Source organism: Eublepharis macularius, chromosome 4, assembly GCF_028583425.1.
Source record: "Eublepharis macularius isolate TG4126 chromosome 4, MPM_Emac_v1.0, whole genome shotgun sequence".
Lineage (NCBI taxonomy): Eukaryota > Metazoa > Chordata > Lepidosauria > Squamata > Eublepharidae > Eublepharis > Eublepharis macularius.
The window spans coordinates 106,170,108-106,183,063 of NC_072793.1; the positions used below are offsets into that span (position 1 = coordinate 106,170,108).

The 12,956-nt window shown below is 37.8% G+C and overlaps 1 protein-coding gene across 2 annotated transcripts in view; it reads left to right on the top strand.

The window, feature by feature from the left end:
• The window catches only part of IARS1 (isoleucyl-tRNA synthetase 1), a 167,262-nt gene extending 155,940 nt beyond the window's left edge, over positions 1-11,322 (top strand). For both annotated transcript variants that reach the window (XM_054975723.1, XM_054975724.1), the window contains 3 exons: positions 555-695; positions 1,461-1,613; positions 10,733-11,322. In XM_054975723.1, coding sequence (XP_054831698.1) covers positions 555-695; positions 1,461-1,613; positions 10,733-10,815 — 377 coding nt within the window. In that variant the 3' untranslated portion in view covers positions 10,816-11,322. The remainder of the gene's footprint in view (positions 1-554; positions 696-1,460; positions 1,614-10,732) is intronic.
• The last annotated feature ends 1,634 nt before the right edge of the window (positions 11,323-12,956 follow it).

A 12,956-nucleotide genomic window follows, 5' to 3' on the forward strand; every position in this document is an offset into this window, starting at 1 on the left:
AATCTGCTATATCATTATTTAGTGATGAGGGTCACTGGGAAGGTTTTCACTGGTCCACTCAGCATTTTGAGCTGAATATTCAGCCAGATCACCTTCACTGAAGCCCTTTGAATTAATGTTCTAAATTATTTATCTCTTTATATGGCCTTTCTTTACTGAAAGAAGGCAAATTGGACTATTTTCTTATCTTAAATTGTGGGGTTTTTCATTTAAAAGACTACCTTAAAAATGTTGATGCATATATGTTCCACACGTATATGAAGAATCTTTCTATCACTTATTACTTTCATAATAAATATATATTCAATATATGTTATTCAATATAATGTGTATTTTAGTAAGTAGTCAAAATTTTCTTCCAGCTGAACAAATTGTATATATTAATGTGAGTTACTACAATGCAAGTATTCACTGAGTATGTTTCTAATATCCGTGCAAGGCATCCTAGAAAGGAAAACACATCCCATCTAATATGTAATTCTATATAGTGAGGTGTAATTGAGAAAGTGCTGTGTGTTTGTGTTAGGCCTGACCTACTTCATCTTTCTTTACAGAACTGAAAAACCAAACTGACTTGCTGAGCCTCAGTGGAAAGACACTTCATGTAACTTCAGGGTCAGCCCCAGCTTTGAGCGGTCCTGATGGCTTCCTCTGTCAGTTTATAAATTTACAGCTAGTGAATGCAAAACCACAAGGTACTCTTCATAGAACACCAGTCAACTGACTCTATAGGAAATTATAAATCTTGGGCTTTGTTTTGAAAGCTGATTAAATATTTTTCTGTCCCAAGCGTGGTTTCTTGGTACTAGTTGTTGAGACTCCATTGGCATCATCATGTTACTAAGCAGACATGTTCCACCCACCCCCAAGCCTAACCTGTGGTGATGCCCTTAAGGGATTCGTATGCAGCAGCATCCCATGTTTCTTACTCTAGAAAGTGCTGGGTGACAAAAGATTGGTTTAAAAGGACTGGCATGATAGCAGGAAATGAGGAAATAGCAAGTAGAAAGATTAGATTTTTTTTATACCCTAGACTTTTTTATTTCTGTTTCGTATTTGGGAACATGGCTGACATGAATAGATACTAGTGAAAGATGTACAGGCGGGACAACATGTTACATGACTGCAGCAGTTCATGTCCAGAATCTATGGTTGTATGAAAAAGGGAAGTGTTCACTTGACCATCTTACGTTATTTCATTAACAATGTTATGTGTAGGTTAGTTGCAAACTCAGTTTCATTTATGAGATTCTAGATTGTTCTCTGCAAGGATACCTGCAAAACAAATCTTTGCTGCCGACACAATTTCAAATATTGGTTAGGATGTAGAGTAATGAATGTTAGTGAATTAGTTAGTTAGCAGGAGTAGAATATTTGAGAGAAATCGATGCTTATGGAAGTCATGGTAAACTCTGTTTTTCTTTGCCTTGCTAAAAGTCAGAATAACTTGTCTTCTATAGAGTGTCTGAAAGGAATGGTGGGAACACTTCTTATGGAAAATCCTGTTGGCCAGAATGGACTAACCTATCAGGGGCTTCTACATGAAACAGGAAAAGTGTTTGGGCTCAGAAGCCGAAGGCTAAAATTGTTCCTGGATGAAGCACTAACTGAGGGTAAGAACATGCCTAGTTGTTACTCTTTATATCAAAACTGCAGGGTAGGTTAATTGCATTTCTTGCTGAACTAAACAAGATATTGTGTTCTTGTCCTGTCTCTTCCATTATTGAAATTGTACACCACTTTTACAGCCTTGTTCAGTATCTGGGAAGATATCAGTTACATTACAAACTTATAGTAACTAATTTGCATTGATTAAAAGAGGGGAAAAAACTCCCTAACCCATTTTCTTGTTTGATGGTCTCAGATGATTAACAAGTACTTGCCAAAAGTATTTCAACTTCACCAAGTTAAACTCAGCCTTATTTGTTATGGTTTCTTAAGTTGTAAACATGGTTATAACCAGCACTTCATGTGTCAGGGGATCATATGCACCCATCATGTTCCTGTAATTGTCACTGGACATGTGTATGTGTGGATAGGGTCCAGTGCTCAAGCCTTTCTGAGGAAAGGTTTGCAAGTTTTGGGACGAATGCATGTTAGATAGCTGTAGTATGTCAGTGCATGTTTTAGCACGAAGGCATGATAAGAACAATTTTCTTTTTTTAAAAATTTAATTTCTAACATAAAAAACTACAAAAATCTACAGAAATATAAAGGAAAAAAGGGGACTGGGGAAAAGGGAAGAGCAACTTATAAACAGAAAACACACACTACATCTACATGTCTTGTATTCCCTTCATACTGCAATTTTTCTTTAAAGTTAACTTTCTAATATGCTATCAGATTGGTAGATCTTGTAAAATACAGACTACATTCAGGATCAGGTCTTCTCCCTCCCCCCCCTGCGTCTCGGTCTTAATTCTCTCTGCGCAGCTACAATAGCTGCGCTCGTTCCCTCCTCCCCCCCACTCTCCCCTTCAGGCTTTGAACTTTCTTCTTGCTGGAACTCATTGGATGTAGGGTTCATGTATATATGTTGCCTAACACCAAATCCAGAGAGTAATAGTTGATTGGAATAAGGTTTGAAAGTGGTATTATCTAATGTTTTACCTGAGCCATTTCTCTTTGGGACTCTTCATTAAGGACCTTTAATACCAAATTTCAAATGTAATATTGAATTTTCACATAATGTAAGGATTTGCAAATTTTAGATTATAGCTTAAAATTCAACCTGGAATAATTTAAAACCTTAAACTGGAGATCTGGGCTAATGGTGACATTCAGTAAAGACATTTTAAAAGTTTTTACAATGTACAAAGGAAGAAACAAAGGAAGAAACAAATGTACAAAGATAACATGTGAAGTAGCTACTAAGCTACATTCCTGAGCCTAGTTTAGAAATATCAAGCTCTTATCATTGCTGTATTCTAGAATAGTATGTTTTGTTTGAAATTTGTTTGAAATTTGGAAAGAAGAACTACTGTTCTGCTTGGAATGGATTTATAGTACTGTTTTGTATTGTATATTAGCAAATTACAACAGCTGTTGAAAAGCGAAAATGATTTATACAAGAAGTAAGAGATTTCTGTCAGTTCCTGAGCAGTGTTTAGCACAAACAGAAATTAAACAGTTGTAGTTTAAACTTCAGATACAATAGTTCAGGTAGTTCATTGTATTTGATGATTGTGTAAGATGCAGTTAGTCAAAATGTAAAAACTTGTCAGTTGAACAAATCTAAAACCATAGTGTTGGAAAGGATGTCAAGATGATCCAGCCGTGGCCCCTTGCTGCAAAGCTGGACCATCCAACCAGCAATCGCTTGCTGGTCACTCAGATTGTTATATATAGTTTCTTGCGTATTATAACAAAGAGCATCTAAACTCTAATGATATTGTCCCCAGAGCACATTGCCTGAACTGAGGCAAGCAAATTAAGTTGCATGTTAGAATGGAACACAAAAATAATCCAGGTCATAAGTCACATCTGACTGAAAAATTTCTGCCCCTAGTTTTTGCAAATTGATCTAGTGAGCCACATGGTGACCTAGTTCTCACTGAGGTTATAAGCCTGCATCCAGACTGCACCACTTGAGCCTGCAGGTGGAGGCTCGTAAGAATGAATGCTCTACCATACGAATAAAATCCTCTCTTCACATAGGAGAAAGCTAGCTTTCTATATTCAGGAAATTGTATTTGGCTGGAAGAACATGTGGTATAGCCCAGATATAGGTGTACCAGGAGTGAGAAATTAGGCCCATATGAGTAAAGCCCACCTGTTAATGTAGTACACTGTAAGTTGCTCTTCCCAGTATCCAATGGTTTTTGTAAAGTCTGAATGCTTGAAGAATATTTTCATTTGAGTCTTCTGTCATTGAAACCCAAAGAGAAGAACTGACAACTTGAGGATATGGTACTGCTTTGTTTTTTTTATTGTTCCAGCTAAGCTTATTTTCAATATCTGTCAATGTAACACAGCAGGAAAAAATAGTTTGTAACAGCAAATGTTCCATGATGTTCTAACAGTTATCTCAGTGAAATGACTAATTTAATAAAATAATTGACAAACAATAGTATGTATAATATTTGGATGTTGCTTACTTGAAATATGTCTCATTCAAGAAAAGATTTTCTACCCTTTTTGTTACAATACTTCAGTTACTGTTGCAGAGCTTTAGTACATAATGCTAAGACCTCTCGAAAAGGCTGAACATATCATTTGGCTTAATGTTGGATCATTAGTCTGCCTTGATCAATCACGAAAATAAAGTTAAGCACTATTAGCTTCAGTATGTAATCCTTTCATATTTTAAAGGTCTTGTTTTTGCATTTTCTTAACTGCTGAAACATAAAACAATTGCTTTAACATACTGATTTGTATTGGTTGTCTTAAGTTAAGGCTATTAAAATACAGTTTTAAATCAGAGTGGCAATTTGAGAACTCTGCTGACATTAGACATAACTTTTTTTGCTTGAATTACTAAACAATACATAAAAGAATATTTCTAGAGAATCATATTACAATTTCAGGAATAAACTACAAATTATGCTTAGGAAGATATTTTATGGTTGATTTTCAAGTAGTATTCCTGGATACAATCCTGTTTTTAAATGTGAGTGATAAAAAGAAATTGTGATATGTCCCGCCAAGTTGCCTCTGACCAATGGCAACTCTATGAATGAAAGATTCCCAAAACATCCTATAGTTAACAAACTTGCTTAGGTCTTGCAAACTTAGGTCTTGCAATCCGTTTCACGTTGGGTCTTCCTCTTTTTCTGCTGCTTTCCACTTTTCCTGCATCGTTATCTTTTCTAGTGTGCCTTGTCTTCTCATGATGTTACCAAAGCACAATGGCCTCAGTTTTGTCATTTTAGTTTCTAGGGAGCATTCAGGCTTCAGTTAATCTAGAACCTACTTATTTGTCTTTTTCGCCATCCATGGTATCTGCAAAACTCTCCTCTAGCACCACATTTCAAATGAATAAAAAGAAATACTTTAAAAAAATAGCCTTAATTCTTCATATATTTGAAAACAAATATAAGAAAATGATTAAGAGAAATTCATCTTGCTTCTGATGATCTTAAAAAGTTAAGCATAAAGTGAGATGACCCTGCTGTACATCAAGTTTTCTGTGTATGCCAGAAGACTTAAGGGGGGTTGGAGTCAGTGGTGACTGAAAATAATGACTGGCAGCGAAGTTGAACTGAAAAACTTGAGAACCACATTCTAGAAAATTCTGTTCACAATTGGCCATCTTCATTATTTTACAGCTATGCATCTGAGTAGTGTCTTTAAGTGTTGCCATTTTTGCATATCTTCCTCTCTTTTGGTAAATTACAACATCAAAAAATTTTAAGTTTATTGTTAATAATTTTTCCAACAGTTGCAGCTTCATAGTTAATGAAAGCCCAGGCAGGACTGACATGGCCAGATGGAAGGTGGTCAGAGGCTATGGGGGAATTTTGTCAAGGCAAAATTCCACACCTGGACATTTCCTTCAGGCTGGAGGCATTGTTCCATTCTGATGGGGTGCACCTGTCCACCTAGGGACAGGATTTCTGGTTGCAGAACATGCAGGACAGCCTGTGGGATAGATTGCAGCTTTTAAAGAACTTTGGCGGAGCCATCTTGTGACTCTTGTGGTGATTTGGCATGAGGCACGGATCATTTTGGGGGGAAGCAGGGCCCAGAGGTCCCCTTAAGAGATCTTGGGAGCAATGCTTGGCAGGAACAAGCCCAGCTCAGGAGCTGTCAGGGAAGGCTTGCTCTCGTAGGGAATCATGGTGGGGAATCCATGCAGAGGTTTACACCCATGTGGAATCCTGCTCAGCAGGTTGCCAAGGGGGCGAGGGGGTCATCGCCTGGCAGGGTGGGTCAGCCGATACTAAGATTCGTGCCCCATGTTGCGCCAAGGCTCCGAGAAGCTGTAATTAATAAAGTTGTGGCCTCTATAACTCCATCTGTGGTCTCTGTGTTTCTGTTGCCTTGCCTCTCACCTGGTGCCCCTAAAGCTGTCCTGCAAACAATACCCAAAAGCAGCTTCTATGGGAAAAAATGGACAGTACATGTAATTCAAACTCTGTCACAACTATTTGATTCTGCTTTCAAGTTCTATTTTTTTAACAGCAACAGGAGTTAAAAATTCTTTCAAACACCTGAGAGGTAATGATGTAATTAGATATATTGCTATTCTCAGAAATTTGGTCTAGATTTACTTTTATTATCTCTGGTATAATGAACAGGACTATATGGGGTTGCAAGGGTTTATCAAGTTGGGAGATAAATGCTTGATAACCTCGTGTGAATATCTGTTACAGATTGAGTATTTAATCCATGTAAATGTGATATACATTGCTGGAGGTAAGCTTAATAGAAATTGTTTGTCACAGTTCAGTTTCCTTCTGGGCATGAGGCTAGCAAATAGACGGATCAAACTTATATATGCTTCTCTTGGGATAACATAAGGAACAGAATGATGTAAATTACCTATTATGGATGTCATCTACCCAGGATGACAGAGCTCATTAAAGCACAATGAAATAAATGTCAGCATAGCTTGCTTTGTTTTATGAAGCGATTGGGCACGTAGTGCAATGCAGATTGTTTGCAGCTATTTTTAATGCATTTTCCACAAAAGAACAGTGAATTTATTTATGGGGAACAGACTTGCTTACAGCCAATCTTTATGTATGTACCTGCAGTAGCTGTCACTCAGTTTACTTTCTATCAGTGGTGGCTAACTTCCTATATACCTAAATATTTTAATTGTTTGCAGAATGCAAATTACAAAATGTTAATGCTCCAAATAAATTATTTGGATTATTAGAATTCCTGTTTAGTATTAAGCAGAGCAGAGTTTTAGCCTAGAACTGTGACTTGGGCTTAATGAAGGATTTTATTTTAACTATCACCTTTAATTTTTCAGGAAAGTCAGCAGCCCACTCCAAAATTAATGTGTTTTTCTCCATTCCATTTTAATAACTGGAGCTGAACTATGGGCTCTCGTATCCAAAATCTAAATCATTTCTAGCTCGTTTGTAAATCTGTAGGCTATACAGTCTGCGATCATACGAATATAACATCCTGTTTTTGCACTTGGCCTACACCAGTAGTTCATGTAGCATAGATAAAAGTTCTGGTGAAAGTCTGTATCACTGTATTCCCTCCCCCACTGCCCCTTTCAGTTTCTGACATAAATAAGTCATTTTGAAAGGACTGGCTGTAAAGCAAAGATGGTGTACAGCGCCTCTGTATACTAACGTCTATTTTCCAGTAACCATTCCAAATAGGTTGGCTCGTCTTCCTTAAGCGAGCATTGGGCTAAAGATTCCAGGAAAAACTTCAATAATAATTGTGGATCTTCTTTGTAAGATTGTTGAGATTGTATTGGCACTGGCTACTTTTTAATCTTCACATACTTTTCTTAGTTCCATGTTGTTCTAAAAGGCTTGTGGAATAAATTCATTAGGCTTCTGTATTCCAACAGTATATAATATTATTTATTATTACTTATATTTATTATTGTTATTATTAATGATAATAATGAATGTTGTTATTTATTAACATTTTCAAGTAAGGCTGCTGAAATTTGTCTGCATACCAATCTTCACTCATAGTTTGGCATTGGGGTTTCTGTTTTTGTAATACTACTCCAATATTGCTATGCTGCAATATTGATTAGGATACTATAAATAAGGAATCTATATGTCTGTTAAGAGCCCTGTGGCACAGAGTGGTAAGCTGCAGTACTGCAGCCCAAGCTCTGCTCACAACCTGAGTTAGATCCTGGCAGAAGCTGGATTCAGGTAGCCGGCTCAAGGGTGACTCAGCCTTCCATCTTTCCGAGGTTGGTAAAATGAGTACCCAGTTTCTTGGGGGTAAAGTGTAGATGACTGGGGAAGGCAATGGCAAACCACCCCATAAAAAAAAAGTCTGCCAAGAAAATGTCGTGATGCAACGTCCCCCTATGGGTCAGTAATGACTCAGTGCTTGCACCTTTACCTTTTTAAAAAAAATGTCTGTTATATAACCTCCTTTTTCAGCTGTGAGAATTCTGCTAATGCAAAACTTCTAGTATGCCCATGTTACTTGGGTCTGAAGGTTGGTTTAATTTAGACATGCATTAAATTAGGGGTGTGAGAATGAGTTCAAGAACGAAATAATTTGAATGAAAGCTCCGAGAACCTGACATGCATCTTCTAGTAATAGTTCACATTTTTGTATATATTTCACATATATAAATAAAATTGTTTCTTTGTGAAGGACTTGCAAGTCTAAATTCATAATTTATTTTGAGGAAGAAAAGTCAAATAAGTGTTAATTGATCAAGCCTCTTTGATTGAACAAATAATTATCATTCTATGTATTGTCGAAGGCTTTCACGGCCGGAGAACGATGGTGGTTGTGGGTTTTCCGGGCTGTATTGCCGTGATCTTGGCATTGTAGTTCCTGACGTTTCGCCAGCAGCTGTGGCTGGCATCTTCAGAGGTGTAGCACCAAAAGACAGAGATCTCTCAGTGTCACAGTGTGGAAAAGGTGTTGGCAGGTCATTTATATCTACTCAGGAGGGGTGGGGTTGAGCTGAGTCATCCTGTAAGAGTTTCCCAGGGTGTGGAATGCTAATGGCGGGAGGCTTCACTGTATCCTGAGGAGGTTCTTTTGCATATGGATTGGTGCTTGATGTGCTAATCTTCTCCGCAGGGCTATTGTCGGGTGTAGAGTGTTTTGTTAGCCTGGTGTTTTTCAGAAGTGGAAACCATGCTCTGTTTATTCTTAAGGTTTCTTCTTTCCTGTTGAAGTTTTGCTTATGCTTGTGAATTTCAATGGCTTCCCTGTGCAGTCTGACAATGTAGTTGGAAGTGTTGTCCAGTATTTTGGTGTCCTGGAATAAGATACTGTGCCCTGTTTGAGTTAGGCTATGTTCAGCCACTGCTGGTTTTTCAGGTTGTCCAAGTCTGCAGTGTCTTTCATGTTCTTTTATTCTTGTCTGGATGCTATGCTTTGTGGTCCCGATGCACACTTGTCCACAGCTGCAGGGTATACGGTATACTCCTGCAGAGGTGAGGGGGTCTCTACTGTCTTTTGCTGATCGTAGCATCTGTTGTATTTTTCGGGTGGGTCTGAATCCTGCTTGAAGGTTATGCTTTTTCATAAGCTTTCCCATCTGATCAGTCATTCCTTTGATATATGGCAAAAACACTTTTCCTGTAGGAGACTGTTTTTCCTTGGTTGTTTGATTCATCCTGGGTTTGATTGCTCTTCGGATTTCATTTCTGGAGTAGCCATTTGCCTGAAGTGCGTGGTTTAGATGATTAATTTCCTCATTGAGAAAGTGCGGCTCACATATCCGTCTTGCACGATCCACTAATGTTTTCATTATGCCTCTTTTCTGTCGGGGGTGGTGATTGGAGTTTTTGTGTAAGTACCGATCAGTGTGAGTTGGTTTCCTGTAGACCTTGTGACCTAACTGAAAGTTTGCTTTGCGGATGACCAAGGTATCCAGGAATGGGAGTTTTCCCTCGATTTCTTTCTCCATTGTGAATTGTATGTTCAGGTGGATGTTGCTGAGATGATTCAAAAACCCCATCAATTCTTCCCAACGAGATCCCATCTGCAAAATCACCAGGCTAACAAATGCGCTGATCAAGAATTCCTCACTACATCCCGACACACACAGAAAACTATGCAAGACAGAAGCACAGCCACCTAGACTATATGGACTCCCTAAAATACATAAGGATTCAGTCCCACTCCGACCCATTGTGAGTGCCATTGGTTCACCAACATATGAATTAGCTAGACATCTGGCCAATCTCCTGCAGGACCACATCGGGAAAACCTCGTCTTACATCAAAGATTCAGCAGATTTCATCAACAAAATCAGTTCTCTGAAACTCAATCCACAAGACATACTTGTCAGTTTTGATGTTGTATCCCTGTTTACCAAGGTTCCAGTAAAAGACACTATTGCACTTATTAATCAGATTTTCCCAGAGGATGTAACAGCCTTATTCCATCATTGTCTGACAACCAGTTACTTCCAATGGGATAACGAATTCTATGAACAGATGGATGGGGTGGCCATGGGGAGCCCTCTCAGCCCAGTTATAGCAAACTTCTACATGGAACATGTTGAAAAAACAGCTCTAGAATCAGCACCCCACAAACCTAGTGTATGGTTCCGGTTTGTGGATGATACATTTATCATTTGGAGCCATGGGGAGGAAGAATTGATGGGGTTTTTGAATCATCTCAACAACATCCACCTGAACATACAGTTCACAATGGAGAAAGAAATCGAGGGAAAACTCCCATTCCTGGATACCTTGGTCAACCCGACAATAGCCCTGCGGAGAAGATTAGCACATCAAGCACCAATCCATATGCAAAAGAACCTCCTCAGGATACAGTGAAGCCTCCCGCCATTAGCATTCCACACCCTGGGAAACTCTTACAGGATGACTCAGCTCAACCCCACCCCTCCTGAGTAGATATAAATGACCTGCCAACACCTTTTCCACACTGTGACACTGAGAGATCTCTGTCTTTTGGTGCTACACCTCTGAAGATGCCAGCCACAGCTGCTGGCGAAACGTCAGGAACTACAACGCCAAGACCACAGCAATACAGCCCGGAAAACCCACAACAACCATCAATTATCATTCTATTTTCAATTTGAAGAAAGTCATAGCTGATTACTATTGCTAATAATGTTCTGCATTATCTTTTCTTCTAGAGATTACAAAAGAAAGCTCCATGAAGACCCTAAATACAAAGACTGTGTATGTTCAAGTTGTACCAACAACAGCTGAATATTGAGTGTTCCATTTTTATGAATGCGATTTAAATTTTTCCATGAATTAATCTGATTTGCAATTGGTATGGGTTTATAAAGAATCCAAAATGGTGTATGGTAATTACTGAACAACAGCAGTACTACACAGAACATGTTTCTACCAGGGCATGTGTAATATACTGCTTTAGGTTTGAAATACAGTGAATCTCCTTGATGTTCTCAGATGCTGTAAAAGCTATGCAGAGTAAAGCCCAGTCTCAAATATATAGAGATCTATGCAGTTAGTTGCCTGAAAGAAATCGGGATGAGTACCTCAGTAATACTGTTCTTTGCCTGTCCTCTTATTGGCGGACTGTCTTTATGTTGCTGTTCCTGCATAGGGTGCTCATCCATTCATACTGAGTTATGTTTGCTTTATACCTATTTAAACTTGGTGTTTGTACAGCATTGCTGATTGGCTATTCATGAAGTAATGACAGCAGCATTCTGTAATGTCCATAATTTTGAACAATAAATCACTTTATCTAGAATATTGTGTTTCTCTTGATTTGATGGCAATTTAATTAAAATATTTTAAAGAAATGGTATAGTAAATACCAGACAGATGGGTGGTTACTGGATGGTCCACGTGTTGAGAAGTGTAGCTAACTGGTTTGTTCAAATTCAGTACATTAATTGTTTCCTGGAAACTCTTGTTGATCTGGAAGGTGTTACTGGACTCAAACTTTGCTATTTTCTTTGCTGTATCCTTTAAATATGTCCATGGTATGAAGGTTGGTTTAATTTAGACATACGTTAGATTGGAATGTGAAAGTGAGTTCAAGGATGAAATAATTTGAATTATATCTTCTTAAATATAAAACATGGGTTTTTGCTTACCAGTACATATTTTTTACTCATATATTTTAGTGAACCTTAATGTAGTGTTTTCTCTGCTGTTACGGCCAGGAGTAAAATGAGTATTATTTTTCTTGCTTCCTATTATTAAATACAGCATATGCAAATATGTTGTGGATGAACATGTATAGAGATTCCTGTTTAATTAAGTTTGTGATCCAGTTAACTTGCTTAAAGTTCTTTCTCTGCACATGAAAAGTTCAGCCCAAGAAATGAGCAACTTTTTTTATTTAGCTTGAACTTTATTAATGTGGAAAACAAATAGTGTTTCATTTTCTGCTGAAATCTGTTCTTGCAAACCAAATGCATCCATGGCTATATCATATTTGAATACAAAAGTGCTCATCTCTTACTAATGACTTTTTATGTACCTTTTGTACAGTAATAATATAGGCAATAGAAGAGGGCAGTGTAATTTTCTTAATAATGAAATGTGGAATCATTTTAATGATAACTTTCAAGTAGATAACTTTAACCTCTGCATTTTATAAAAGCTGCATTATTTGTACAGTTCTAAAGATGAGGTGAAATTTTGCTGTGCGAGTTTGGCTTCAGAGAGACACCAGTCTGAAATACCAGGGTTACCAGAAAAAAATAAAGATAATCCATAACAAACTCTCCTCTTGATTCAAGTATGCATGATTCTACTAAATGTCAAAAATAGGTTTTACTCTACAGAAAGGAATACCTTAAATGGACCCAGTCTGACCATCTCTCAATTTCATTTGGTATACAATATATCCAAACTAGGCTTCCCAGATTTTTACCCTAGATAAACTGCAGGCATGCTCTGCAAATGAAAAACAAAACATCTGCTTCCTTTTATGCATTCTACCTATTATATGTTTCTCTTTTGACTAAGAAGTAAAATACTGTTTCTTAAATGTTAGAAGGAGCATTGCTCTAAAAGTAAACAAATCACCCCTGTATTAGAAATGTCTGAAAAGCTGGTTTGGTTGAAGAAGCCATATAACATAAGACTGAAGTTCTCTCAGGTCAGATTCTGTGTTACTATCTTTTTATTTGATTATTTTATTTTACTTATCTGTAACTTGTCTTTCTTCCTAATGGGGACCCAAAGCAGCTTACGTCATTCTCTTCTCCATTTTATCCTCACAACAACTCTGTGAGGTAGATTAGGCTGAGACTGCGTGATTGGCCCAAGGTCACCCAATGAGCTTCCATGGTAGAGTGGGGATTCAAATCTGAGTCTCCCAGATCTTTCTCTGATATTCTGACCACTTGCAGTGTAAGTAACCAATATACT